General features: G+C 48.0%; 9 protein-coding genes across 9 annotated transcripts; 5 read left to right on the forward strand and 4 right to left on the reverse strand.

The window, feature by feature from the left end:
• Positions 1-1,887: 1,887 nt before the first annotated feature.
• Positions 1,888-3,710, forward strand: EYB26_001342 (uncharacterized protein; the record flags this gene model as incomplete). The annotated part of the gene is made up of 3 exons (XM_054260653.1): positions 1,888-2,164; positions 2,228-2,772; positions 2,829-3,710. The coding sequence occupies 3 exons, from the start codon at positions 1,888-1,890 to the stop codon at positions 3,708-3,710; spliced, it is 1,704 nt and encodes a 567-aa protein (XP_054116628.1).
• Positions 3,711-4,098: 388 nt separating this feature from the next.
• Positions 4,099-4,998, forward strand: EYB26_001343 (uncharacterized protein; the record flags this gene model as incomplete). The annotated part of the gene is made up of 1 exon (XM_054260654.1): positions 4,099-4,998. The coding sequence occupies one exon, from the start codon at positions 4,099-4,101 to the stop codon at positions 4,996-4,998; it is 900 nt and encodes a 299-aa protein (XP_054116629.1).
• A 119-nt stretch (positions 4,999-5,117) lies between these two features.
• Positions 5,118-6,017, reverse strand: EYB26_001344 (uncharacterized protein; the record flags this gene model as incomplete). The annotated part of the gene is made up of 2 exons (XM_054260655.1): positions 5,118-5,559; positions 5,629-6,017. The coding sequence occupies 2 exons, from the start codon at positions 6,015-6,017 to the stop codon at positions 5,118-5,120; spliced, it is 831 nt and encodes a 276-aa protein (XP_054116630.1).
• A 408-nt stretch (positions 6,018-6,425) lies between these two features.
• EYB26_001345 (uncharacterized protein) lies at positions 6,426-8,179 on the reverse strand (the record flags this gene model as incomplete). Its single annotated transcript, XM_054260656.1, has 5 exons — positions 6,426-7,301; positions 7,354-7,761; positions 7,818-7,843; positions 7,927-8,049; positions 8,140-8,179. 5 exons carry the CDS (start codon positions 8,177-8,179, stop codon positions 6,426-6,428), a joined length of 1,473 nt encoding a protein of 490 aa, XP_054116631.1.
• A 1,028-nt stretch (positions 8,180-9,207) lies between these two features.
• EYB26_001346 (uncharacterized protein) lies at positions 9,208-10,426 on the reverse strand (the record flags this gene model as incomplete). Its single annotated transcript, XM_054260657.1, has 2 exons — positions 9,208-10,254; positions 10,304-10,426. The coding sequence occupies 2 exons, from the start codon at positions 10,424-10,426 to the stop codon at positions 9,208-9,210; spliced, it is 1,170 nt and encodes a 389-aa protein (XP_054116632.1).
• Positions 10,427-11,056: 630 nt separating this feature from the next.
• EYB26_001347 (uncharacterized protein) lies at positions 11,057-13,584 on the forward strand (the record flags this gene model as incomplete). The annotated part of the gene is made up of 2 exons (XM_054260658.1): positions 11,057-12,274; positions 12,331-13,584. The coding sequence occupies 2 exons, from the start codon at positions 11,057-11,059 to the stop codon at positions 13,582-13,584; spliced, it is 2,472 nt and encodes an 823-aa protein (XP_054116633.1).
• Positions 13,585-15,806: 2,222 nt separating this feature from the next.
• On the forward strand, positions 15,807-17,683 carry EYB26_001348 (uncharacterized protein; the record flags this gene model as incomplete). The annotated part of the gene is made up of 4 exons (XM_054260659.1): positions 15,807-15,918; positions 15,980-16,311; positions 16,361-16,952; positions 17,004-17,683. 4 exons carry the CDS (start codon positions 15,807-15,809, stop codon positions 17,681-17,683), a joined length of 1,716 nt encoding a protein of 571 aa, XP_054116634.1.
• Positions 17,684-18,451: 768 nt separating this feature from the next.
• Positions 18,452-21,666, reverse strand: EYB26_001349 (uncharacterized protein; the record flags this gene model as incomplete). Its single annotated transcript, XM_054260660.1, has 2 exons — positions 18,452-21,502; positions 21,568-21,666. 2 exons carry the CDS (start codon positions 21,664-21,666, stop codon positions 18,452-18,454), a joined length of 3,150 nt encoding a protein of 1,049 aa, XP_054116635.1.
• A 998-nt stretch (positions 21,667-22,664) lies between these two features.
• EYB26_001350 (uncharacterized protein) lies at positions 22,665-24,459 on the forward strand (the record flags this gene model as incomplete). The annotated part of the gene is made up of 2 exons (XM_054260661.1): positions 22,665-22,928; positions 22,984-24,459. The coding sequence occupies 2 exons, from the start codon at positions 22,665-22,667 to the stop codon at positions 24,457-24,459; spliced, it is 1,740 nt and encodes a 579-aa protein (XP_054116636.1).
• Between the last annotated feature and the right edge of the window lie 870 nt (positions 24,460-25,329).

Below are 25,329 nucleotides of genomic sequence, written 5' to 3' on the forward strand. Positions count from 1 at the left end.
ACACTTATTTCATCCCACTGTAAATGTGGGGGAGCAGCGCCATGTTTTCTCCATCTGCTTTTTTAACACGAGTCAGTCGAGATCGTATTTGCGATAATGTTGTTGTTGATTGGAGTCTTTTGCGTCTAACCACTTGCATCACATTCGGACGATAGACAAGTCCGACTGTTGACATCTTGTCTTCTTCCGGCATTTGATAGAAGAAGCGATGCTTGAGCAATACTTGAGCGATACGGTAGTTACCGCAAGTCAAGCACTGAGCTCAGACTACTCACTTTCTCCCATTGACTGTGTTTCAATATATATCTTGAACAATCAAGCCTTGCAGAGTAATATATATGTAGTACTTCGTAGGTCGAGTGAAAGCGGAGACAGATACTTGCTCGCACCTTCCTCTTTGGTCTATCCGCTCACGTGGGCTGATTGTTCTTTCCTCGTGCCTTCAAGTTTTCGCGACACAATGAAATTCTTCTTGAACTTCGTCTTTATTCATCGTCTAGACTTTACTCTAGACCCTCGATTTCAGTTGCGAACCATTTAACATCACAGGCGAACTCAGCAACTAAGTCTTCGAACTTCATACAGAGTACTACGTGGTACAGTGATGCAGTGAGAATTTCAATCAACTGGCTTATCAGTTTAATTAAACTATACTGCGTTATTTTCAGCCACTGGACAGCAAACGTTACCACAGCTCCGCCTTGGGCGATGCCTCAATCTCCGCTCCTTCGATAAGAGTGGACGACGAGCCGACGAGAGATAAAGCTTGAACCTGCAGGATACGAGAGAATGTTACGCTCCTGCCTTGCCTGTACTATCCCTGCTAGTCTGCACTGGAGAGCTTTCTTTCTCTCGAGGTTTCCACCATGGAATTGATTCAGTTGAAGCTTGCTGAAATCATAACAAAGGCCAATTCTAGCGGGTTTCAGACATCTCTTTCATCTTTGTCAGTGGAGCAGGAATCAAGAAACTACTACACAGTACTACTCCTTTATGCAGATCACGTCTGGTGGAGACCGCCGAAAGCCTCGCGATAGCAATTTACTGGCGATTGCAAACAAAGGCATCGGCCAAGCTTCGAGTCCGTCGCAGCGCTAGAACAGCCATCTTAGCTTTAATTAAAGCTATCTCAACCTTGTGGCCGAAGTTCGTAATTCACGGTAATTACATTTGGGCACATGTAAATAGCACTAAATCCACGCTTAATTCTCATTGGTTATTAGATTTACTCCAAGGCCTTTCTAAGTTACTGCGTAGTAGTTAACTAGGTGGTGGCAGACCAAATAAATACTACGTAACTCCACAAAAAGATCGATTTCTAATGTAGTTTACTCTGCCCACTCTATTACCGCTTTTGGCCGCCTTCCTGTAACTACCTACGGGAGCTTACCAGGCCTTATACAGGGCTGTACAGGGGCTTTAAAGTGCCTATAGGAGCTTGTGGGTAAGCTTACGTAGTATGTAGAAGCTAACTTAGTAAGTTAGTTAGGACTAGGAACCTATAGTATTATATAAGTTAGAGACTTGCGATTTAGATTAATAGTCACGGAGACGTTGTATAGAGATGTACTAACTTATTATAACTAGTTAGTTAACTATTCAGGATGCTTATATAACGTAATATAAAAGCCAATAGTATTCATTTATTAACGTATTTAATACACTAGGGGCTAGCTTAACCAATGAAAGCAACGTCGTGTGAGATGTGCCGAAATGTAAATTTTGTAAAATACGAATCCATAAGGTATAGACTGTTAGAGTGTAACGTTAAGGATGTTAAGGATGGCATTCCAATGAAAACGTCTGGAACATAAATATCCTTCCAATCCCCGCTGCACATTCCTCGGGGGCCACTTGGGACATACAGCACAGGTATACCTATACAAAATGCGATCGGTCTCGTGGATCGCCCTTCTGGGTGCTATCCCAGTAATAACGGCTCAATTTGTTACAGCTCCTAAAGGCCTTATCGAAAAGAAGGGTTATTTGGACATTCCGGTGCGATACAAGGAAGTACCAACAGGGATCTGCGAGACGAACCCCAATACAAAGAGCTTCTCTGGTTATGTGGACGTTGCGGAGGACCAGCACCTTTTTTTCTGGTTCTTTGAAGCACGCAATCAGAACCCCGAGACTGCGCCATTGACCGTATGGATTAATGGAGGCGAGTATACAGTCTGTAGCCTTGAACTAGTGTAGGCATTGGTTGGCTGACTTTACGATGCAGGCCCCGGTTCATCTTCTATGATCGGCTTGTTCCAAGAGAACGGACCATGCGGTGTCGACTCTAATGGAAAGGTGTACAACAACCCACACTCGTGGAACAATGTAAGCAACATGCTCTACATTGACCAACCGACTCAAGTGGGCTTTTCGTATAGTATCCCAGTTCCAGGATATCTTGACCCAAACACCGGCGATGTGATCGTTTTGCCTTCCAACTCGTGCCCTGACTACGCAGCTGACTGGTCATGCGGCACATACCCTTATGGCAATGCCAGTCTCACGGCGAACAGCACAGCAAATGCGGCGCCATACTTTTATCGTGCATTGCAGGGCTTCATGGGAGCCTTCCCACAGTACTCTCGCCGGTCGTTCCACTTTACTACGGAGAGTTACGGTGGTCATTATGGACCTGTCTTCAACGAGTACATTGAGGAGCAGAACAAACATCTGCAGCGGGGTGCAAAGAAGATTTCTCTCGAATCAGTCTTGATCGGAAACGGCTGGTACGAACCGATTGTTCAGTATGAGTCGTGCTACAATTTCACCGTAAGTAAAAATGTCTTGCCTCCTTACGCAAAATTACGTCGGCTAATGGGTGTTAGGTCTTTCCTGGAAACACTTATGACTATCTCCCCTACAACGACTCGGTCGCTTCATTGTTGTACAACAACCTCTGGGGTCCAGGAAACTGTATCGACCAGCTTAAGGACTGCGCAGCACGTGGCATCAACGAGATCTGTAGCATCGCTGATAACTTCTGCGCCAATCACGTTGAAAACATTTACGATATCTATCTCGGTCGAGACGAGTACGATTTCCGTGAACTGGTGCCGGACCGATTCCCGTATGAGTTCTACGTCGAGTACCTCAATACCCCTGAAGTACAGGCTGCTATTGGCGCTTACGTTAACTTCACTGAGGGCAGTCAATCGGTCGGGAACGCGTTCTCGACTACTGGTGACGATGGGCGCAGTGTCAATGCTATCGAGGATATCAGAGATTTAATTGCCCAGGATGTCAGTGTAGTCATGTACGCAGGTGATGCTGACTACATCTGCAACTGGCTCGGTGGTCAGGAGGTCGCCTCAATGGTGGACGCTCCTGGCTACGGCAGCGCGGGATACGTTAACATTACTACTGATGACAATGTCGTACATGGACAAGTACGGCAAGCCGGCAAGTTTGCATTCGTACGAATCTACGAAAGTGGTCATGAGGTGCCATTCTACCAACCAGTGGTTGCTCTAAGCATGTTTGAGCGTGTCATCAATGGGCATGATGTTGCCACTGGCAAGGTTAAAGTGAACTCGAAATATAGAACCGTCGGACCTGCTGAGAGCACTTATAGAGAGGGTAACTCTACTGTTCAGTGGGAGGTGCTTGACCCAAGTGCGACCTACAACACTACCACAAACAGGCCGAATCCTGTGGCGCAGTCGATGAGAAGAAGCGCACATCAAAATGCTCGACGCTTCAAGCCATGAGCTGTATAAAAATGATGATTAGCATATGAAGTACATAGACACAATGGATATTCTAGATTAAAAATTAAGAAAGCTGTGTAGTTTGATGTAAAAGGCTTTCGGCCCCCGTTTGCTTCTGATTCTCTCGCCTCAACGTTCTGCCGATAATAACAGATATGACTTAACCAACAATTTCAAGACCTGCGATTGGAAGCATATAATATCGTCAATATCGTAATCCAATCAATGCGGGGAAACGGTAGAACATTCAACCGTGATGCATTCATTGTTCATCAATGCATAGTTACAGAGTTACATGGACTATAAACGAAGATAAAGACGCCGTGTCCTACCGCTTTCAGGATACAATCAATCGCCCTTAGATTTGCCAGAAGAGAAAAGAAGAAAGATGTTCAATAAGTTCTCCCCGTTCGACATCCCCGTCGAGCCAGACGTAACCATCCACGGGGTCCACGGCGGCTCTGGTCCAGCTCTTCTCTTACTTCATGGCTTCCCTCAAACTCACCATATCTGGCACCGAGTCGCCGACGAACTAGCCAAAAGTTACTACGTAGTCGCCATAGACCTACGCGGCTACGGCCGTTCCTCAAAGCCCGATGGAGGAGAGGGACATGTGCGATATGGCAAGAAAGCCATGGCCAAAGATGCAGTGGGAGTCATGAATGAATTACTACAACGTCGTGGCGACGGGGAAGACTCGTTTTATGTCTGTGCTCACGACAGAGGCGCACGAGTCACTCATAGACTATGTGTAGATTACCCCCATCTCGTCAAAAAGGCGATCCTACTCGACATCTGTCCAACGCTCGCCATGTATACACAGACAACGCAAGCATTTGCGCAGGCTTATTTCCACTGGTTCTTTCTCATCCAGCAGTCGCCCTTACCCGAGATCTCGATCTCGACCAATGCTCAGGTATGGGTAGAGATTTTCATGGGTGGACGATATGCGGGACTAGCGCCATTCTCAGAAGAATGTCTGGCGGAATATAAAGCGAACTTGGCAGATTATGAGACTGTGCATGCTATGTGTGAGGACTACAGGGCATCGGCGACGATTGATATCAAGGAAGCTGAGGAGGATATTGCTGCTGGTACGAAAGTGCAGTGTCCGGTGAGGGTGCTTTGGGGGAAGTATGGGGTTGTAGGGGAGAATTTCAATGTGTTGGAAGAGTGGAGGAAAGTTTCGACTCAGAGTGTGGATGGGAAGGCGATTGAGTCGGGCCATTATATTCCAGAGGAGAGGCCGGAGGAGGTTATTGCGAATGTGTTGGAGTTTCTTAAATAGATAGACTATTAGGTATAAGCTCATTTGGGGTTGGATGGTCATTTGCAAATCTGCTACCCAACCCTAGCAGCTCGTCTAGTCCAATGCTCATACCTATATACAATTGTTCTGGAAGAAAATTATAACTTCGACGGAACCCACTTAGGCTTCGTCTTATTCGCAAAAGCATTAACCCCAATGGCAAAATTCTCCCCTCCAAACAACTTCTCTGCATAGTCCTGTTGCGTCCGAATCGTAGCCTGTTCCACATTCCCCGTCTCCCACGCCTCCCGAATCCCATGCCTCGTCACAATGATTGCGTCGGGCGATAGGCTCGAGATTTTAGTAGCCATTTCCACTGCCTCATCAATCAGAGTCTCGGGGGATTTGCTAATTTTGTTGACTAGCAAGTACTGCTGAGCTTCGGCCGCGGTGAGTCTGCGGTTTGTCATTGCTATTTCGGACGCGATTTGCAGGCCCGAGATGCGTGTGAGGCGTGACAGACCCCCGGCTGCAGCGTAAAGGCCTACTTGGGCTTCCGGGAGGCCAAACGTAGCCGTTGGCGACGCGACGATTATATCACTTCAAACAAATCAGCATGTAAACATGACCTTCGGAGCGAAGGATGGGGGAGGGGGAGGGCGCGCAAACCAATTGAGACATATCTCAAACCCACCACCCAACGCATACCCATTCACAGCCGCAATAACAGGCTTCTTCCCCCTCCGTCGACTCAATCCCATAAACCCACCAGGCGGATGCGACAAGTTCCCGGATTTGTTCCCGGAAACATTATTGTTTTGTTCAATCAGATCTTGTCCCGCGCAAAAAGATTTAGATCCCTTGCCCGTCACGACTGCGACGCGCAAGGAAGGCTCATTATCGAACCAGCGGAATATGGCCTCGGCGTCCCAGTGGGCGGCGTAGTTGAGGGCATTGCGGTTCTTTTCGCGGTTGATGGTTACGAGGAGGACGTGCGGGGCTGGGTAGGCAAGGATGTAGTATTGGGAGAATGGGGGTTGGGTTTGTAGGTCTGCCATTTTGTGGGATGTGCAGTTCGAGAAGTGCTTGAATTATCTTCTTACTGCGTATTGTGTCTTTGATCTGATGTATATTCCATGCTTCGATGATGAAGTACCAAGAGTTGCATAGCTCCAAGTGGAGAAGCCCAAACCCGGGGAACAACCTCGGTTGATCCGCTTAGTCTCCGCTTAAATTTTGGTAAGTATCCCGATAATTAGTTAGCCCAGCCATCGACAGGGTATGGATTCTAAGGTTTAGGAATAGAAGCTAATGACTAGTTACCTAGTTCGTTCTAGGTTAATATCAAAGTTATGCTAAAAGAGAAATTAATGGTATCCATTCAGAGGTCACTCTATGTATTGTGTATAGTTATGTATATTTTTCCCACGTAATCAAAACAAGCGTCAATGACCGGAAATCGTAGCTTAAACAAGACCTTTAAAGGAATCCTTGTCCTTAATACCACAAAGGTTGCCCTCCTTGTATCGCTTCAATGTCAAGGCGGCAATCAGCGCGGCACCAACACCAGATCCATCCTCAGCGGGCAAGATCACAACCTTATCCTTCTCGTTGTCTTCCCAGTCGAGAATCTCACGCAATGCTCGGGCACCACGAGCCTTGAAGTGGGGGTATTTTGTGAACACGGAACCGTCGGCACCGACGTGGCAGCGCTCTATTTTCTTCTTTAGGCAGATAGCAGCGACACCACAGGCGGAAAGACGGGCAGCACGAGTACCGATAAGTTCGGCCAGACGGCGGCACAATTCAAGCTCGGGCTTGACAGCCTTGATGCCTAGCATGCGCTCAAGCAACTCTTGGGTTTCTTGCAAGTTCTCGAATGGATCTTCTTCAATGGCGGAGAGGAAAGAGGAATCTAGAGAATACGGCTTTCGCAGCTTGGAAACATCCTGGCCCTCAAAGATAAGGCCAGGTCTGTTGTCAATAACGTCGATCAAAGCCAGACGGAAGATTTCGCCCAGGTACAAACCAGCCGTCATCTTTTCGAATGTCTGCTGGCCTGGACGGGGTGAGTCTCGGTCGATGGTGATGTCGTACTGTGTACGGGGAAGAACGACGTGTTCGTTGTCAAAAGCACCATATTCACAGTTGATGGCAATAGGGGTATCAGGGGGCAAGTTAAGGTAAGCAAGCTTGGGGACGGATCCGACGTCTTCCATATATGCAGCATTAACGCCAGTGCCAAAGATACAACCGATTTTCACTTCCGAGTCGGTGTATGCGGACGCGATGAGTGTTCCGGTGGTATCGTTGATCAATGCGGTAGTTTTAATTGGGAGGCCCTGTAAGCGTTAGCTTAATCCACACATACACCGGGGATATTTCCATGCTCACCCTCTTCCTCAAAACTTCCTCAAACGGAGGAACAACATCCTTGCCTTCTACTCCCTCAATATCGAATCCCTTGGTCCAGCGTTGAAGCACACCGTGGTTGATATATTCTTGCGTCGCAGGATAGGAGAAAGTAAAACCCAAGGGCATCGAAGACAATTTTTCATCCTCGTGATGATATTCAATGAATTGCTGCAAGCAATCGGCGATGTACTCCCACAGCTCTTCGGCGGTACCGGTCTTCAATTCTTCAGGGATTCGGTATTTGGACTGGGTGATATCGAACTCGCCGCGTTCCTCGGCCAGATGGATTTCGCAAACACGTAGGTTGGTGCCGCCCATATCGAGGGCGAGGAAGCTTCCTTGTTCATGGCCGGTGGGGAAGCCGAAGACCCAAGTGACGTTCATGGGCTGTTATGTTATGGTCAGACGCGTAACCGAATCGGATGTTGTGTTTTGTTACTTACAATGTTGCCTCCCTCAACAGTCAGACCTGGTTGTTACGACTCAATCAGTATCAATGGCAGAACGTGGTTGTTGTCGGTCGCAGGGCCCTTTCAATGGGGTAATACACACCCTTCTCCAACTCCTTGACAAAGTGGGCTACCACTTCCTTGAGTTTCTGTGTATCGACAGTAAAAACGTCCTCGAATTCCTTGATCTGAGTCAAGAGATCCTTAGGCACATCGGCCATAGAACCTGTAGAGAAACCAGATTAGAATCACCATCCCAGTACGCAATTTTTTTTTTTTTCGTCTCCGTCATGAGCATGTCCAAACAGCTACTTACCCTTGCGGGAAGGCGGGCGCCGTGGTCCAAGTCCAACCATGATGTATGTATGTATTCACGACGCAATGAAATGGTAGAGGAGAAGAGTCAGTAATATAGTAAATGAGAGCAGGAACAGACAGGGAATAAATGAATCATTCGATGATCAAGAAAAGCATGTCATATGACGAGCAGAAACCCTGTGGCATCGATAGTTAAGAGGGAACGTGGGGCACAAGGTGGGCTGACGCTGGCCTGACTGGCAGATTGGCCCAGTCGCAACCACATTTCGGCTGCTTCGATTGATGCGCCGGTGTAGCTTGGCTGACAGATTACGCAAATTACAGTACGCACGCAAATGCTGAAGCACAGCTGTTTATTATTGGCTGCGCCGTCCCCGGGATCATCATACACGGTTATATCCTTGTATGATCGACTTTACTATGACAACTATGTAGTTAGTTATATGACGTTATTGAAATCTGCCGCCAATTTGCAAACTTTACTCCGTCAGCATCTCCCTTGTATTCTCTGTACGTAAGTACGCAATGGCATTCTTGACTTGGGACTTATCACAAGACCTCACGAATGCGAACTAATCTTTCGTCCTAACCCATCAATTGACCAGAAAAAGCAATTCCTCAAGCATCATTTTTTACGTACTATCCCCCCGGCGGTGTTCCCCACGTCTCACCGCCGCCGTTCTTCCTATCAGAATTTAGAAGGAGCTTAGAGTCTGGCCTTCCCTTGCTGACGAGCTCAGAATGCAGGATCTGGGAATGTTTTGGGTTATTAGATGGCTGCTTTCGGCCCCGACCAACCATACTACGTAGTCTACGTTAGTCTACGTACAATATGGAGATACCGGTAGAGTTCTTGGCAGCATGTAACTTACTACAGTGCTTACGAGAGTGCTTACATAGATAGTACTTGGACACAAAAAGCAAAGGTAACGGAGCTATCGATCATTGAGACTCGGCCCGGCAAGACAGACTCAAATGGCATAACTACGACTTCCTATTATTATCATTACATATTTCTATTTCTCGTAACTTTCCAAGGCATACGCAAACCCGCCCTGTAATCAAATCACAAGGTCGACTTTTTATCTACCAAATGCGGAAACACATGGGTCAGACCACCTCGTCCGGAGAGTTCATTACTAGACCGGAGAATCTGTTCACCGGGGGCATCTGACTTGTCACCAACGACTTGCTCGTCGAGCTGTTTCGCCAGATGCTTCTCAAGGTAGTTCCGGGTATGATTCTGATGCGCATTCGAGATGTGCAACGTCCGATCAACATCTGCCGTGAGACGCTCAACCTCATCATGCAACCGTTCGTCGCGAGTCTTCTTCGGCGCTGTTTCCAGATCCCGGTCTTCTTTGTTCGGATTGGTTTCTTCCCATAACGCTTCTAGCTCTTCTAACCAGCCAAGAGCCTTGGCCAATTTACGGACCCCTTCGTCACAGTCACCCAGAAGCAGAACGTCGTCTGCACGAGATCCCAGACCGCCGACTTGCTCCATATTGATAAGTAGACGAGGAGTCTCATCTCGACAGAAACTCGGCAAGCCCGCAAATGGCTGCACAGTCAAACTCGTGCCCATGACGATACACAGATCTGCCTGGGCGGGTAAGTCACGATTATCAAAGAAAGCTCCTGGTAAAGCTTCACCGAAGAATACAATATCGGGCTTGACAAGCCCGTTGCATTCTGGGGTTTGACAATGTGGTACCTCGCCCTTTGTAACAACCTCTTTCATAAGATCGTCGGGATAGTGGCTTTTGCAATCGATGCAATGCTGAGAAGCGAAACTTCCATGAGCGTCGATGATCATTTCTCCGGGAAGACCTGCTTCGCGTTCTAGACAATCGATGTTTTGCGTAAAGTTTTTCAATAGGCGACCTTTTCTGTGGAGTAAGGTGATGAATGAGTGTGCTATTGTTGGTCTATACCGGCCTGGGTATAGTTCCTTGGCGAGGGTATAGAAAGGGACTGGGTTTTCTCGAAAGAAGGTGATGTTAAATACTGCTTCTGGGTCCGGTAACTCTAGATGGGCAAGATTTGAGTATAGTCCTGTTTCTGGTGATCTGAAGTCTGGAATTCCGGCAGACGTGCTAATGCCTGCACCGGTCTGGCCAACTTAGCATGATTTCTTCCTTCTTAACTGTCATTTCACTTACCATGACAACGATTTTGCGAACATCCTTTTTGAGAATGTATTCGGCAACTGACTCGAGGGTACGACTCTTGAGTGTTGTTGGTGATACACTATCATCTATCGGAGTGGACGCTTCGTTACCCATCCTGCCCCGCGGCGACCAGTGCCGTAAAAGTCCTATTCCAAAAATGCTTAAATGTCGAGCAGCTGCAGGATGCTAACTAGGTTCTCAACATAAGAGTAGTAAAGTTGAGAAGTGTAAAGCGAAAAAGACATGCGACTGAAATGGATTAAATATTCAGCCTCTGAAAAGCAGATGCCTACTTATCTCAGCTAGCTGAGGCTCTGTCTAACCAGGAGCTAGTCCCAGTTAGTACTAGCTGCAGAATGGTTGGCTCCTCGCTTAGAGGAGGAAAAAAAAGAAATAAGCAAAAACGTTTGGTCCAAAGATTGTCTGGGACTCTTTGCAGAAATTCACAGCGTCAAATGGTAAAAGGCAATTTGAGGGTTCGTTAAATTTACTGCCATCCCGAGTGGAGAATCTCTAAAAGTGATTTATATCCCCAGTCAAGTTGTGGTTTCGACTCCCGCCCTGGGCATTTCTTTTCCTTTTTTTTTTTCCGTCTCCCTGGTGCTACGCTTTGCGAGAGCTGTTGACCGCCTTGGCTTGCACCCTTCGGTGGGCCGGGCCTTGAATTGTGTTTGGTGTACCTGACCTGTCCACCATAAACATGGAGATGACAATAAACCTGTCAACCCACTACATGCAGTCGCAATGAGCAAAGCCAATGGCACTGGCAAAATCAATGGCCACAAAAGACTAAATACCATGACGGTTCCCCCTTCCACATCCACCGACATTTTCAATACCAGCTCGGTCTCGGAAATCAAAGCTACCCTCCTCCACCTCCACGATCAAGAAGCCGCCGTCACAGCCCGACTTGATGCCCTCGTAGCCTCGCAAAAGGACTTCTCGCGGGAACTTGGAAGGCTAGATCTACTCCGTGCACATCTGGGCTCGCAGGTCAACACCGCTAGGAACATCAGCCATGGCATGCTCTCCCCCGCCGCGGCAACCGCCGAACGCATCTCGGGTGCAGTACGACGACTGGACCTGGAACAAGCTCGAGTAAAAGCAACGTTGGAAGTAGTCGAGCAAGTCGCCGAGCTCAAAGCATGTGTACTAGGCGTCAATGGTTCAATGGAGGGCCCCCAAGATTGGGAAATGGCAGCTAGCTATTTGAACCGCGCATCCAAGATTCCACCGGAAGTTGTCAATGGTGCGTTTGCAGCACAGATTGTCCCAACTGCTGAAGTACCTGACCCACCAAGCGTTACTCTGCACAATGCCGCCGAGTCTCTATGTGGATTGTTTCTGAGGGAGTTTGACAAGGCTGTCAAGGAGAATAATGGGGCTAAGATTACTCGGTTCTTCAAATTGTTTCCTCTTATCGGTCGGTCTGAGGTAGGCTTGGATGTCTACGGGCGATATGTCTGTCAGGGTGTAGCGTCACGAGCCCGATCAAATCTAAGTGCTGGTCCGGGCGACTCGCAAAAGAAAGATGGGTATTTCTATGCGAGTGCACTTACGAAGCTTTTTGAACATATTGCTCAGATTATCGACGGACATGGGGCACTGGTTGAACGCCATTACGGTTCTGGTAAAATGACGCGCGTTATAGAGAGGTTACAGGTTGAAGCGGATGTTCAGGGTGGTATCATCATTGACACATGGAGTGACGAGAGAAATGTGGATCGAAAGTTGACAGACATCAAATCCTATGCATTTACATTCCTGGTCCAGAGCTTTCTACCGGCTCAGCGGTCAACAGGGACCCCGCGAACGGGTTCTCCCGCTAACAGAGAAGGACTGCAGGGCGAAGGCGATGATGAAGGTGTGGATATGATAGAAATCGATGCGATACTCAACGAGTTGGGAGTGATGCTTGGAAGATGGTCGCTTTATTGTCGATTCGTCGGCGACAGTTGCAGGGTAAGTTAATTTGACGTTTTGACATGAGATGAATACACATACTAAAACTGTCATAGCCAGTCGAGGAAAACGATACACGGGTGCCGTTAATGCTTCCGGAATTCTTGCTAGAATCTACCCTTTCGAAAAAGATAGCAAACCGGATGATTGGCCCTTTCAATACAATGACTACGTTTTTTCTACGCCGCTCTGTGGAAAAAGCATTTCAGTTGGACGAACACCCTTCTGGCTTGACGCTGAATCTACAACGACCACTCAGTTCGGAGCCACCTCATATCACGTCGGCCGTTGACGACATCATGTACATTGTCAACAAGGTCCTTCGACAGTCTATTGCAACATCCCAGAAACAAGTCGTGACGAATGTGGTACCGACGTTGTCAAGAGTGCTTGGAGCCGATTTCATCGGTATGATTCAACGAAAAATGCGAGATGAATGTTACCCGCGGCCACCGGTACAGGGCGCTCAGCCTGCCGAGCAGACTGTAATACAGTTTTTGGTGTTGATCAACAATCTGGATGTTGCAGTTGATTACATTCGCAGGATTGTACGAGACCACGTTGAGAGCAAACAGGGTGACGGAAAGCAAGAGGAAGGGAAGACCGAAGACGCACGGAGTGGATTGACAGCCATGTATCCTCTTGGGGATGACGCTTCGGTCGTTGCGCAGGCTCTTCAGTCTTTGTCAACATCGTTTGAATCAAAGGCCAACGACTTGATATCAGACGGTATCCAAGTCGTATTCAACAACGTGATAAAGGCACGGCTACGACCCATATTGGCAGAGTCATTCCGCGATATTGAGTATCAGCCGCGAGACCACAACGACCCGACAACTAGCACATATCAAAACTACGACGATGAAGACGAGGAAGACGAGGAGCTCCGTCGGGCAGAAATGGTTCGGCCCCGATTTGCGGCGGCATGGAAGGAGTTGGTGTTACCCATCTCGCGGATTCTGACGGCCACGGCATTTGATCGTCTCCTGACAATCACTGTGACGTACTTGGCACGATTACTAGAAAAAAGATTATGGTCGTATCACGGACGGGTCAACGTGCTCGGAGCGATCCGTCTAGAACGCGATGTCTCGGGTATTGTGAACACAGTGGTGGAAGTAGGCAGTAGTCATGGAGCGCCAGCGCGGTATCGACATCGGGAGACGTTTACACGATGTGTACAGATTACAATGATTATGGCGATGGATGAGGACGAGTGGGATGATGTCGTGGGGGGCGGTGAAACGGCTGATGTGGTGGACAGACTGAGTGTTGAGGAGCGAGCACGGGCACGATCGATGATGCGGTAGCCAACCTCGGGTGGTTGTACAAATTATACGATATATATACACTATACAAACGTGTACGTGGAAATAGCTCAATATATGTGAACATATCATGCTCGAATCCTCGAGTCGTTCTATGTTACACAGTGCTACAAGTACAGACAGTGTTGATGTGACAGAGCTGAATCGAACCATCACAAACCATTACACAAGATATCGCCGTGTTCCTTGAATTGAGTATCTAGCCATAGATGTACAGCCATGTCGCTCCCCAGGTACTTTCTCATGTAACCAACGTGGGGTGACATCACACTTTGTACCTGCACACCACAAGACACATGGCTACTTGCATACATATCAGAGTACCGAATAAAGAGCCATATCACGTGACACTCTCATCCCCAATTCCGATGAGACAGCGAAATTCGTAATGACAACCAGTCCAGCCAATCAGGTGCTATCCAAATCAAAATGCATGAAGATACATCGTCATTCGTCAGCCAAAAACAGCTTATCTGCACCCAATCCGCGTACAGTGGAGATTAAAGAGCGCACTAGAACACTTGAGTCGATCGGAAACATGCACTAGATCCGCATTCAGCCTAGGAGAGATGCATTGGGCCCACAATGTCAGAATTAGGATTCGCGCTAGTAGGGGACTTTATCTATGGCCAATCAGAGGAGGAAATGGTTGATAATTTGCGATACGTTTCCTGTAAGTTTCGTTTCGTGAAGGAAATGCATTTCCTAGGCGCGAGAGTCTCAATACTACAGAGTACATGTATCTCCACGGAGGGCTCCGTGGAGAGGAACATCAAAAGAAGTTCGCTAACTTCGTAGAGTACTCAGGTACACTTGGTTACACCACAAATACACAGTCTAACTTGTACCTGTACCCCTAGACGAGATAAGCAGTAGAACGACACGTTATCAAGAGATAGGCCATCAATCGATACTAACCACGACGGTCTATATTGGCAGATAAGTAGAAATCAACAGGTTACATGTATATATGTATAGATAGCCCGCTATAAGCGCCCAGGACTCCATTATCTTTTTTTTCTTGTCGATTCCCTGTTTTGTTGCACAGGGCTATCAAATTATCAATCAAGCAGCCAGCCTCTTGCGGAGATATCATGATGATCTGGCATCCATATTCGCCGGATCGCTTGGCACGATGGCCATACCAACCTGGAATGGAAAGATGATTTATCGTTATGGCATACAGTATGTACGGACTATTGGGTACTACTTGTACATAGATACTGATGTGATGGCAGATCGACACGCGACCTTCCGGTTCCGCAATCCGATTGCCCTCCGGCCTTTGACCCTTATTGCCACTCACCATCGGCCACTGGTCGTGGGCGGCGATGACGATTACCACTTGCAGCCCGCCCTGCCAACCCCAGCTATTGCCGCTTTCTTGTCATCGACTCGAATACATTGAATTGTCTCGTCAATTTACTACAATTGAATTGAATTGAATTGCATTGCATTGAATTGAAATAGCTGTATACACATCTGCTTCGGCTCTTCAAGGCTTACCAACCAACAGCTCCGTGGAGTTCCCTTTTCAGAGTTATGCGCCTACGCCGCCGCCTGAAACTCACGCACGACGCTTGACCCGAACAAACCGTTTCCCTCTGATTATTTCCTCGCAACCATCCTCGTCCGGGCTTAGCACGCGAGCGACAGCCCACGCAAAAAATAATTCCCATTGCAAACCAGAACTACAAATCAGTCGAGAACCGAGTACAATCGCTCGCAAATCAACAAACTGAAACAAGCTGAACGTTGTTATCTGGGGGATCCTCTTTAGTCACTGCCTGAATTTTCTTGCCAGTACTACTCAGGTCGCAATTGCCGCCACTTCCCTTGGGAACCCCCCCGATTTGCCCCGGTCCACCACTGCCTGACGAGTACCAGTATCTTCGATACGCGGCCATACAATACGAGAAATAAATACATTATATACACTTCTCTCTCCACCCTTCTTCAACTCTCCCAATTCCCATCATTCTCTTCTTCCTCCTTTCGTATCACTTGGCTAGCTTGGCACCGACGACAATTCTCCATATTTTCACCTCTCCAGATATCTGGAGGTGAGGTTGACAGGCAATTCTTCAATAGTCCCCGCTTTCATTCTTTTTTCCTTTGCTACTTTCCCTTTCTGCCCTTTTGTTATAGCCCGTGATCGGCCCACTTCGTGAGTTCACGATAGTGATTTTTTTTGACGAGCAACAATGGCGTCCGCTACAGAAGCGCCCTATGCACCTGATTATGCTTCGTACAATTGGACCGGCGCTCCGGCCGATTATAGCCTTACGACAAATGCAGATCTAGGCGGTGATTCACGTATGTCCTCAGCAGTCGCGTGAGCAACATGAACCAAATACCTAATATTATGTGGATACAGGAGTCGAAAATCTGAACAAATGGTACCAATCCGGAGACCAGGCCTACATCATCGTCGCATCGGCCATGGTCATGGTCATGATCCCTGGTCTAGGTTTCCTTTATTCCGGTCTTGCCCGCCGCAAGTCTGCTCTCAGTATGATTTGGGCTTGTATGGGTTCCTTTTCGGTCATCACTTTCCAGTGGTACTTCTGGGGGTATTCATTGGCTTTCTCTCCGACGGCAACAAATGGTTATATTGGTGACTTGAAGAATTTCGGTTTGATGAACTTGCTTGGTGCGCCAAGTCCTGGTTCGCCATTGGTCCCGGGGTTGTTGTATGCTTTCTACCAGGTATGTTCTTTTTCGTAGTTGATTCGACTTTATATACTGACTTCCACAGATGCAATTCTGTGGCGTTACCGCTGCTATCGTTATGGGTGCCGTTGCCGAGCGTGGCCGTCTTCTACCCGCCATGGTCTTCACCTTCATCTGGGCCACTATCGTATACTGCCCTCTTGCCTGCTGGGCTTGGAACATCAATGGATGGGGATATACCTACGGAGTGATGGATTACGCCGGTGGCGGTCCCGTCGAAATCGGATCGGGTCTGTCGGCCCTCGCATACTCGATGGTTCTCGGTCGTCGTCAAGAAAGAATGATGCTTAATTTCCGTCCACACAACGTCTCCTTGATTCTGCTAGGAACTGTTTTCCTCTGGTTCGGCTGGCTCGGTTTCAATGGCGGTTCTGCTTTTGGTGCCAACTTGCGCGCTACCATGGCTTGCTGGAACTCCAACATTGCCGCCAGTTTCGCTGCTATTGCTTGGGTTCTCCTTGATTTCCGCTTGGCCAGAAAGTGGTCAATGGTTGGCTGGTGTTCCGGAACCATCTCCGGATTGGTTGCTGCTACCCCGGCATCTGGCTTCATCACGCCTTGGGCAAGTGTCGTTCTGGGAATTGTCACTGGCATTGTTTGCAATTATGCTACCAAGGGTTAGTTCTCTATACCGCCGACGATCTGTGCAATATACTAACGTGTTGTAGTGAAATACTGGATCAAGATTGACGACTCTATGGACGTATTCGCAGAGCACGGTGTTGCCGGAATTATTGGTCTTCTCTTCAACGCTCTTTTCGCATCCGACGACATTATCGGCCTCGACGGTGTCAACACTGGTTCGAAAAACCCTACCACCGGAACACCTCAAGGTGGTTGGATCATTCACAACTACCGCCAACTCTATATTCAAATTGCGTATATTGTTGCAACGTGCGCATATGCATTTGTTGTTTCCGCGATTATTGCATACCTCATCAACCTCACACCCGGTCTTCACCTCCGTGCATCTGAAGAAGCTGAATTGCTCGGTATGGACGATGATCAACTAGGCGAATTTGCATATGACTATGTCGAAGTCCGCCGTGACTACCTAGCATGGACACCACAAAAGGCAGCTCAACTCGAAGATGGCCATGAAATTCCCCATGCCGACCGATACGGCATTGAGGCCCACAGCACTATGCTCGAAGGCCACACTCCCGAAGACAAGCGCAGCGAAGATATCGTCGAAGCCCATGATTCTGCCGTCCCTTTGTCATCAGACCACCACCACCATCACACCATGACCCCATCATCACACATACCACTTGCCCCACGACAGGTTGCCGAACAAAACCCACCTGACACCGGGCGAGCTGTGATTGATGAAGAAAAGGCTGCATAGATTTTTCTCCTTTTCTTTTCAGCACAAAAAGACTTGACTTCTTTACATACATTTCTTTTTTCTTTCTCTATTTTACTTCTTTTGGTATCATCAATCATACAAGGCGTTGAGAATCGTCGGCCGGGAGTTTGCAATTTTACCATTTCGTGTCGATACATATACCCCTTTCTTCCGCTTCTTGTCTAACCTCCTTTATGCTGTTACTTATTTTACCTATCTACCGCTGTACAACCTCATGTGACATAACTACCTACATACATACTATTCGATATTTGTCCCTTTGAATTTTTTTTGTGCCTCTCACTCATTCTTGCATCGGGGAAAGAGTTGCATCACAGCACAAAAGTAGAATATTCTTTTGACTCGGTTCGGCTTGATGCTGATGAATTTGAGCGTGTCTTTTTGTTTAGATAGAGCTATTTAAATGGGATAAATTGATATTGATTAGAAAAACAAATCGTTCCACTCTTAAGTTTATGAATATAAAAAGGGGGGGAGGGGGGGACTTTAGGGCTAGGCAAGTCAGGACGTAGAGTAGAATCAATCAGCCAAAAACAATCTTTTTCTATATATAGCAAAAATTCTCCACTAAATAACCACAATTACCTAGGTATATTCTGCATGATTAAAGTATATGTGAAGAGAATACCGTGTCTATCATTCAAGCCTTCAGTCGTCCAGAAATAATAAATACATGATGATGATAATAATGCAAACAATATAAAGAAAGAAAAAAAAAACATATGTGACTCGGCCAAGGGATGCAATTCACACATTAGAACTGTACATGGCCCCAGGCCCTCCTCTCTTTATCGTCTTATAATACTTTCTAAACTCATCAGCCCAAAACACAGAGCTGGCCAAGACAACCAATTTCACCAAGTCGGACAGTTTCAGAGCCTCAGTTTGGAAAATTGATTGTAAGAATGGGAGGTAAATCACGCTTAATTGGCCGATTATCGATCCGACAACAGCGTAGTTGAACATTTTGTTGCCCGTCAGAGGTATTTCGCCTCGAAGGACGGACTTGCCTTCGCTTCGACAGGTGAGTGCGTTGAACATGTCAAAGAATACAAAGCAGGTAAATGTCATGGTTGTATCGTGGTTGGTGACTACACGAGACATGCGGCCAGGATTGAGTTCGTCGTCAATGTCACCCATCTCGCGCACGTAGATGATCAAAGTGCCGAGCATGATAAAAGCTGCTTGAGTGAGGACGCGCTGGATGAGGGGTCGTGTAAGTACTCGTGCGTGTTTCGGTCGTGGTGGGCTGTTCATAACCGCTGGATCAACGGGCTCAACTCCTAAAGATTGAGCCGGTGGTCCGTCCATAATAATGTTGATCCACAGGATTTGCATCGCATTCAATGGATTTTCAAATCCTAAGATTGTGCTCAAAAGCACTAAACCTAGAGCAGCCACACTAGTGCTGAGTTGGAATGTAATGAAATTCTGAATGTTGTAAAAAATTCCCTTGCCCTGCTCAATCGCGCGGAGAATCGTCGAAAAGTCATCGTCCGTAAGAATCATATCAGCAGCCTCTTTAGCAACATCCGTGCCCAGCTTGCCCATTGCAATTCCAATATCTGCTCTTTTCAGTGCCGGTGCATCGTTCACACCATCTCCAGTCATCGCTACTACATCGCCTCGGGCCTGTAGTGCCCGCACAATCTTGTGCTTATGTTCGGGAGTGGTACGCGCAAAGATGCTAGTGGTCGCAATTGCATCCGAGAGTTCCGCCGTGCTCATATGGTCAATCTGATCTCCGCGCAAGACTGCCCTGCTTCCTGGGGTGGCATTGACGACTATTCCTAGTTGACGCGCAATCGCCACTGCAGTGGTTTCCGCATCTCCTGTAATCATAATCACCCGGACTTGTCCCGACATGAGTCGGCTTATAGACTTGCGGACATCCTTGCGCGGCGGATCGTTCATTCCCACGAGCCCAGCCAACACGAGCCCATTGAACTGTTCGTCGTGGGTATCGGCTGGTTGGTCAATCTTTGGTGATGGAGTCGCACTGCGGCTACCACCTATCCTCCTGAGATGTCTGCCCGGTTCTCTGATCGGCCCACTGGCGAAAGCTATAACTCGGAGTCCTTCTGATGCCATTTTTTCAGCGGCTTCCCGTGCAGCTTTGCGTCGCGGTTCGTCCAGTATCACTTCTCGGCCATCCTTTGTTAGATACGTATCGCATCTGGTCAGTACCTGTTCCAGAGCACCCTTGATGTACGCGACTCTACTATCTCCCGCTCCGGCTCCACCAATAACAACACCCATCCATTTTTTCTCCGAGCTAAAAGGCGTCTCCGAAACACGACTGCTGATTTGATCGCGAATATCGTCCTCTCCGTAGGCATCAAGAAGGTCAAGCACCGCAACATCGGTCGGCTGTCCCACCCATCTGCTTTGGCTGTGGCTCGAGGAGCTGTCCATTGTAGACGACAGAACAGCAGCAGAGGCTGCGCTGGCAGGTGAATCAGCATGCACTCGTGACAAGCGCGCATTATTAGCTATATTTCCAATGCGCAACATCTTTCGCACAACAGGCTCGGGTTTCAATGAAACCGCCTCTCTAACCTCGACGGGTTCTGGGCAGTCATGATGCCACAACTTCGTAACTGTCATGTGACTCATAGTCAAAGTGCCTGTTTTATCGCTGCAGATAACATTCACGGAACCCAGTGTCTCTACACTTGGCAGTCTCCTCATGATTGCACCTCTATTGGCCATTCGCAGAACTCCTAGAGCAAGTGTCACAGTGACAATGATGGGGAGACCTTCCGGAATGGCAGCAACGGCTAGAGATACTCCAATGGTGAACATTTCCAAAATCTTTCGTCCTTGAATGAGCCCAATAATTACAATCAATCCAATGACACCAAAAGAAACGTAGCTCAACTCTTGTCCTAGTCGATCCATTGACAACTGTAGCGGCGTCCTGGGACTCTCGATTTCCTGTAGTGATGCCGAAATTCTGCCAAATTCAGTATTGGCTCCTGTAGCGATTACAATACCCTGACCGTATCCGGATCGTACTAGCGTTCCCATGAAAGCAATATTGTGTTGTTCGCTCAGCCGGACATGGCGTTCACCCAGTCCCGAAGTAGACTGTTGACCAAATGGAGAGTCGGTGTCTTCTTGTTTGATCGGGAAGCTAGTATCTCGTAGCACCTCTGCATATTTATGAACCGGTTCATTTTCTCCCGTCAGATTAGACTCGTCAATAGACAATTCAATGGCTGACGTGATACGGATGTCGGCAGCAATGCGGTCGCCTGTTGTGAAAAGAACCAAATCACCGGGTACTAGTTTCCCTGCCATTATCGTACTGGAAGCTTTGAGAGCGTTTGTAATCGGAGCCGGAGCATCTGCGTGTGTCTTTTGCGCATCCGCATCAATTGCTCCATTTCGCGGGCTCTGATCCACACCGCCATTCGCAGCAACATCTCGGATGAGATGCGCATGATGAGGAACGAGTTGGTTTAATGCCTCCAAAGATTTCTCGGAACGATACTCCTGCACGAACCCGACACTAACCACGATGGTAACCGCAAGTGTGATACTGACCGCATCGTCGAAGTTTCCCATGAAAAATGATATTCCGGCAGACGCGAGCAGTAGCAAAATCAATGTCTCTTTGAACTGTTTCAAGAATCGTAGCCATAAAGGCTCGGGGTCTTCGCGAGGCAATTCATTGGGCCCATCTCGGCGCAGGCGAATCTCAGCTTCGGCCGGAGATAATCCGTGAGTTAGGGACGTATTCAGACTATCGGCGACCTGTTGAGGTTGTAGGAATGCATAGGAGGAAGTTATAGACTAGGATTCCGGTGGTTAGATTACATTCTTTCACTGGAAAGGAGGGCGAGGACTAGATAACTCACGGAAGACTCCCGAGTCTTCGTTTTGGGAAGGTAAGGAGACTGAGACCGGGATTCTTGCACATTATATAACGGCAGTGAAGGACTCGACGATGGCGACATTTAATCCACACGCTCTAGGAGAACCCGGAGCTGTCAATATGAATTGGGTGCTAAATCATACCGATGAGGATGGTTCGTCTAAGGAAATATGACTGGATTGAAGGCCTCCGTGAGACAACAACAACAGAAAGATGCAAGCTGGCGCCAGAGCTCGATACCTATACCAACAGATAACCACCTCAGTAAAGAAATGGCAGGGTGTACCCTAATTGTCGCCTCGTGAGCGCCTATACTGAATAAAAAGGGACGAAAAGAGGGTTAATCGCTTGCTTTCATAGGATAGGAAGAAAGCCAAGTAGTTCATTAGAAAGTTACATACTCCGAGGAAGGATGCCGCAAACTAGCGTATGGTGAGAATGAGCCTGGCCTGTGATTGGCTGTATTATCATCTACAGCCAAAGGAAGGGTCACATGATCTGTAACTGTCTGAAAGCCTGAAACACCAGGTAGAAAGGCCAGACACAGCGACCAATGACAGCCCGTCCTATTTGATGGTGCTAAGCCAATCATACAAGGCTATCTAATGCTAGCGCCGTTGCTACTTGACGCCAATCACGTGACCCCAGCCACACATTCCCATGCCAATCGGGTTGCGTGGTGAGTCTGCGACGGAACGGAAAGAGGCTGGGGCCTCTCGTTCTTTCCTTTCTGCCAACGCGACCGGCCCCTCGCAACTTCCCTTCCTGTTTTGCTTCTTCCTTTTCCATCCCAGACCTCATCCCCACCCGTTCTACTGTCCCTCTCCTTTACTCAAACGATTATACCTTGCTTTAATTGCTTTGGACTCTCTGTTTATCGCGTTATTTTGCGTGTTAGAAAGCCATCGTTGGCTGCCTACGTGGTCTGTCGCGAAATCGAGGCGGTGGTGTTTGGATAGGCGCGTCATTGGTTCGCCTCTAGGCCAGTGGTTGCCTGTTACCACCAAAGCATCCCGTCCCTATACCGAAGGACAGGCTGTATATCTTCAAATAACTTAGCCATACGCCTATACAGACGCGATGTTCTATTCAGAGACGCTTCTCTCAAAGACCGGGCCGCTGGCTCGCGTCTGGCTTTCCGCCAACTTGGAGCGCAAACTTTCCAAGTCACACATTCTACAGTCAAATATCGAAAGCAGTGTCAATGCCATTGTTGATCAAGGACAAGCACCCATGGCTCTACGTCTGAGCGGTCAGCTTTTGCTTGGTGTCGTCCGAATTTACAGTCGTAAAGCGCGTTATCTATTGGATGATTGCAACGAAGCGTTGATGAAGATCAAGATGGTACTGTCCTCACCTCTATGTCTTGATAGGAAAAACTTTTTAACATTGTCGACAGGCATTCCGACTCACTAACAACAACGACTTGCCCGCCAATGTGGCTTTACCCCCCGGCGGTATTACTCTTCCCGATGTGCTTACAGAATCCGACTTGTTTATGAATCTCGACACTTCTTCCCTTCTATTGCCCTCTATCAATTTGGAATCCAACAGCAAGCGCCCTGGCGCCATCGACTTTGGTAGCCAATTGTTACCTGACACACAACGCCTCGCATCTCAAGAGCCAGCTCGTTTGGAGGACCACACTTTACTCGATCTCGACCTCGGCGAGGATGATGCCCCCCTCGATCACGACATTAGCATTGAAGTCGGTCGAGATGCCCCTCTTATGCGACCTGTTGAGGAGGATCTGTTCAGTGAAGAAGGAAAACTTAACGATGTCGACTTGAACCTTGATCTTGGTGAAGACGATGCTCCGTTGGGAGATATGGACATTGGCGAAGATAGCCGCGACAATATTGACCAGTTCCTGATGCCTGATGACCCTATGGACTTAGGTGAAGGTGAATTTGATGTGCCAGTTGAAGCCGAGACCGAAGCGCGATCACCACAGCCATCAGTTGACCGATTCGCATCTCCACATGTCGACGCTGTGGCCGATGAAGAAGACGTTGCGGAAGAACATGATGCTGCACAGGAAACTCAACGTGCAAAGCGACGAAAGATTATCGGCCATGATGCGGATACCCAGTTGAGCTCGGCTGCGATCAAGAAGCATCAAGAAGACCATGACGATATTCTCAAGCCCGTTTCTTTCCTGCCTCGTGATCCAGTTCTTTTGACACTCATGCAAATGCAGAAGAATGGTGACTTTGTGTCTAGTGTTCTTGGACTGGACCGTGGCCGTGGATGGGCACCTGAGCTCCGAGATATGCTTTCCTTTGACACTGTCCGCAAGGCTGGTGAACTCAAGCGCAAGCGCGATAGTGGTGTATCAGATATGGAAATTGATGAGGCGAATGTTCCCGCTCTGGATCTTGGAGAAGATGAATCCGCTCTCAATCTCGACGAAGGCATCGGTCTTGATACCACTCTTCAACAGGATCAGATTGAGTTAGGCATCGATAACGACCGACTGGGCAGTGACGATGAAGGATTACTTCCTGATGACTTTGACGACACCATCCACCCAACCGAGACTGGTCCAGTATCTCTAGGCACTCAACATGCTGTTCACCTCCTACGTGAACGGTTTGGAGGTTCTCAAGACGCAGAGGCAGCCACACCCCAGAAGAAGGGCGTCTTGTTCCAGAGCTTGTGCCCAGAAAAGGCCACGACGAAAGCTGACGCAACCAAGATGTTCTTCGAGACACTCGTTCTCGCGACAAAGGATGCTATCAAAGTCGAGCAAAGCCACACCAACATTGGCGGACCTCTTCGTATTAAAGCTAAGCGTGGGCTTTGGGGTTCATGGGCAGAGACCGAGGCCGGCGGCGAGATAGCCGCTCAGCAGGAAGTTCAGGTCGCTGCTTAATGTCTTGACAACAAGACAAAATTCAAAAAGCAAATATGGAACGGATGATACCGATGGCTGGTGTATAAGGCGTTTAATGGGGTCTTGGTTATAAAAGGATATTTTACTGAAGCGTACCCTGCGTTGTGTGTACAGATCTGGCTTTTTGATCTTGGAATTGTTTGGCATTGCTTGAAAATTCTTGGGTCGGCTTTTTCCCGGCGTATATATTGACGAGGGGTGTTTTGCTTCGACTGGGTTCACTTCTCTGGACACATTGATTATTTTGCTTTGCGGTCGTGATTGGGTTTCTGCTTGAATTGGGTTGGTATCACAAACTAGTGTGAGTATGTCGTTGCTTAGTTGTTGAGTACCTATTGTATGTTTAGCTAGTAGATTCTTAATGAATACATTTTTCACAGCCACAGCGCAGCGTCTGCATGATATCCGCGTATCATAATAACGACATACAAAAAATCGTACAGACCCCTGACAGATTCCTTTACACGTTTCAGCCTCCCGCTCCATTCTACTATACACCTGTCAACTAGGCGTTCTCCTCGTAAGCTCAAGCAGTTCCCGTCTGACCTGCGACGCTCTCACGACGGGCTATGCGTCTCACCATCGCGATGCAGCCAATCAACTCACCCCTAGACAATTCTCACGGGGTATACAATATACCGGAATCGGCAAACGCAGCGTGGCAAGGTATCCATCTTGTAGGGATTTGTATGTGCTTTCACTTGGCCTCGAGAGCATTACGCAATGAGGCTAGAATGCGAAACTCTTCTGGTCGTGGATCCATTGTATTGATATGCGAGGATGTTAATAATATGGTCCTGGAATCTTCGCCTAGATATATGTGTACCGATCCTCTAAATTAATTTCTTC

The sequence above is a fragment of the Talaromyces marneffei genome, chromosome 1, assembly GCF_009556855.1.
Source record: "Talaromyces marneffei chromosome 1, complete sequence".
Classification (NCBI taxonomy): Eukaryota; Fungi; Ascomycota; class Eurotiomycetes; order Eurotiales; family Trichocomaceae; genus Talaromyces; species Talaromyces marneffei.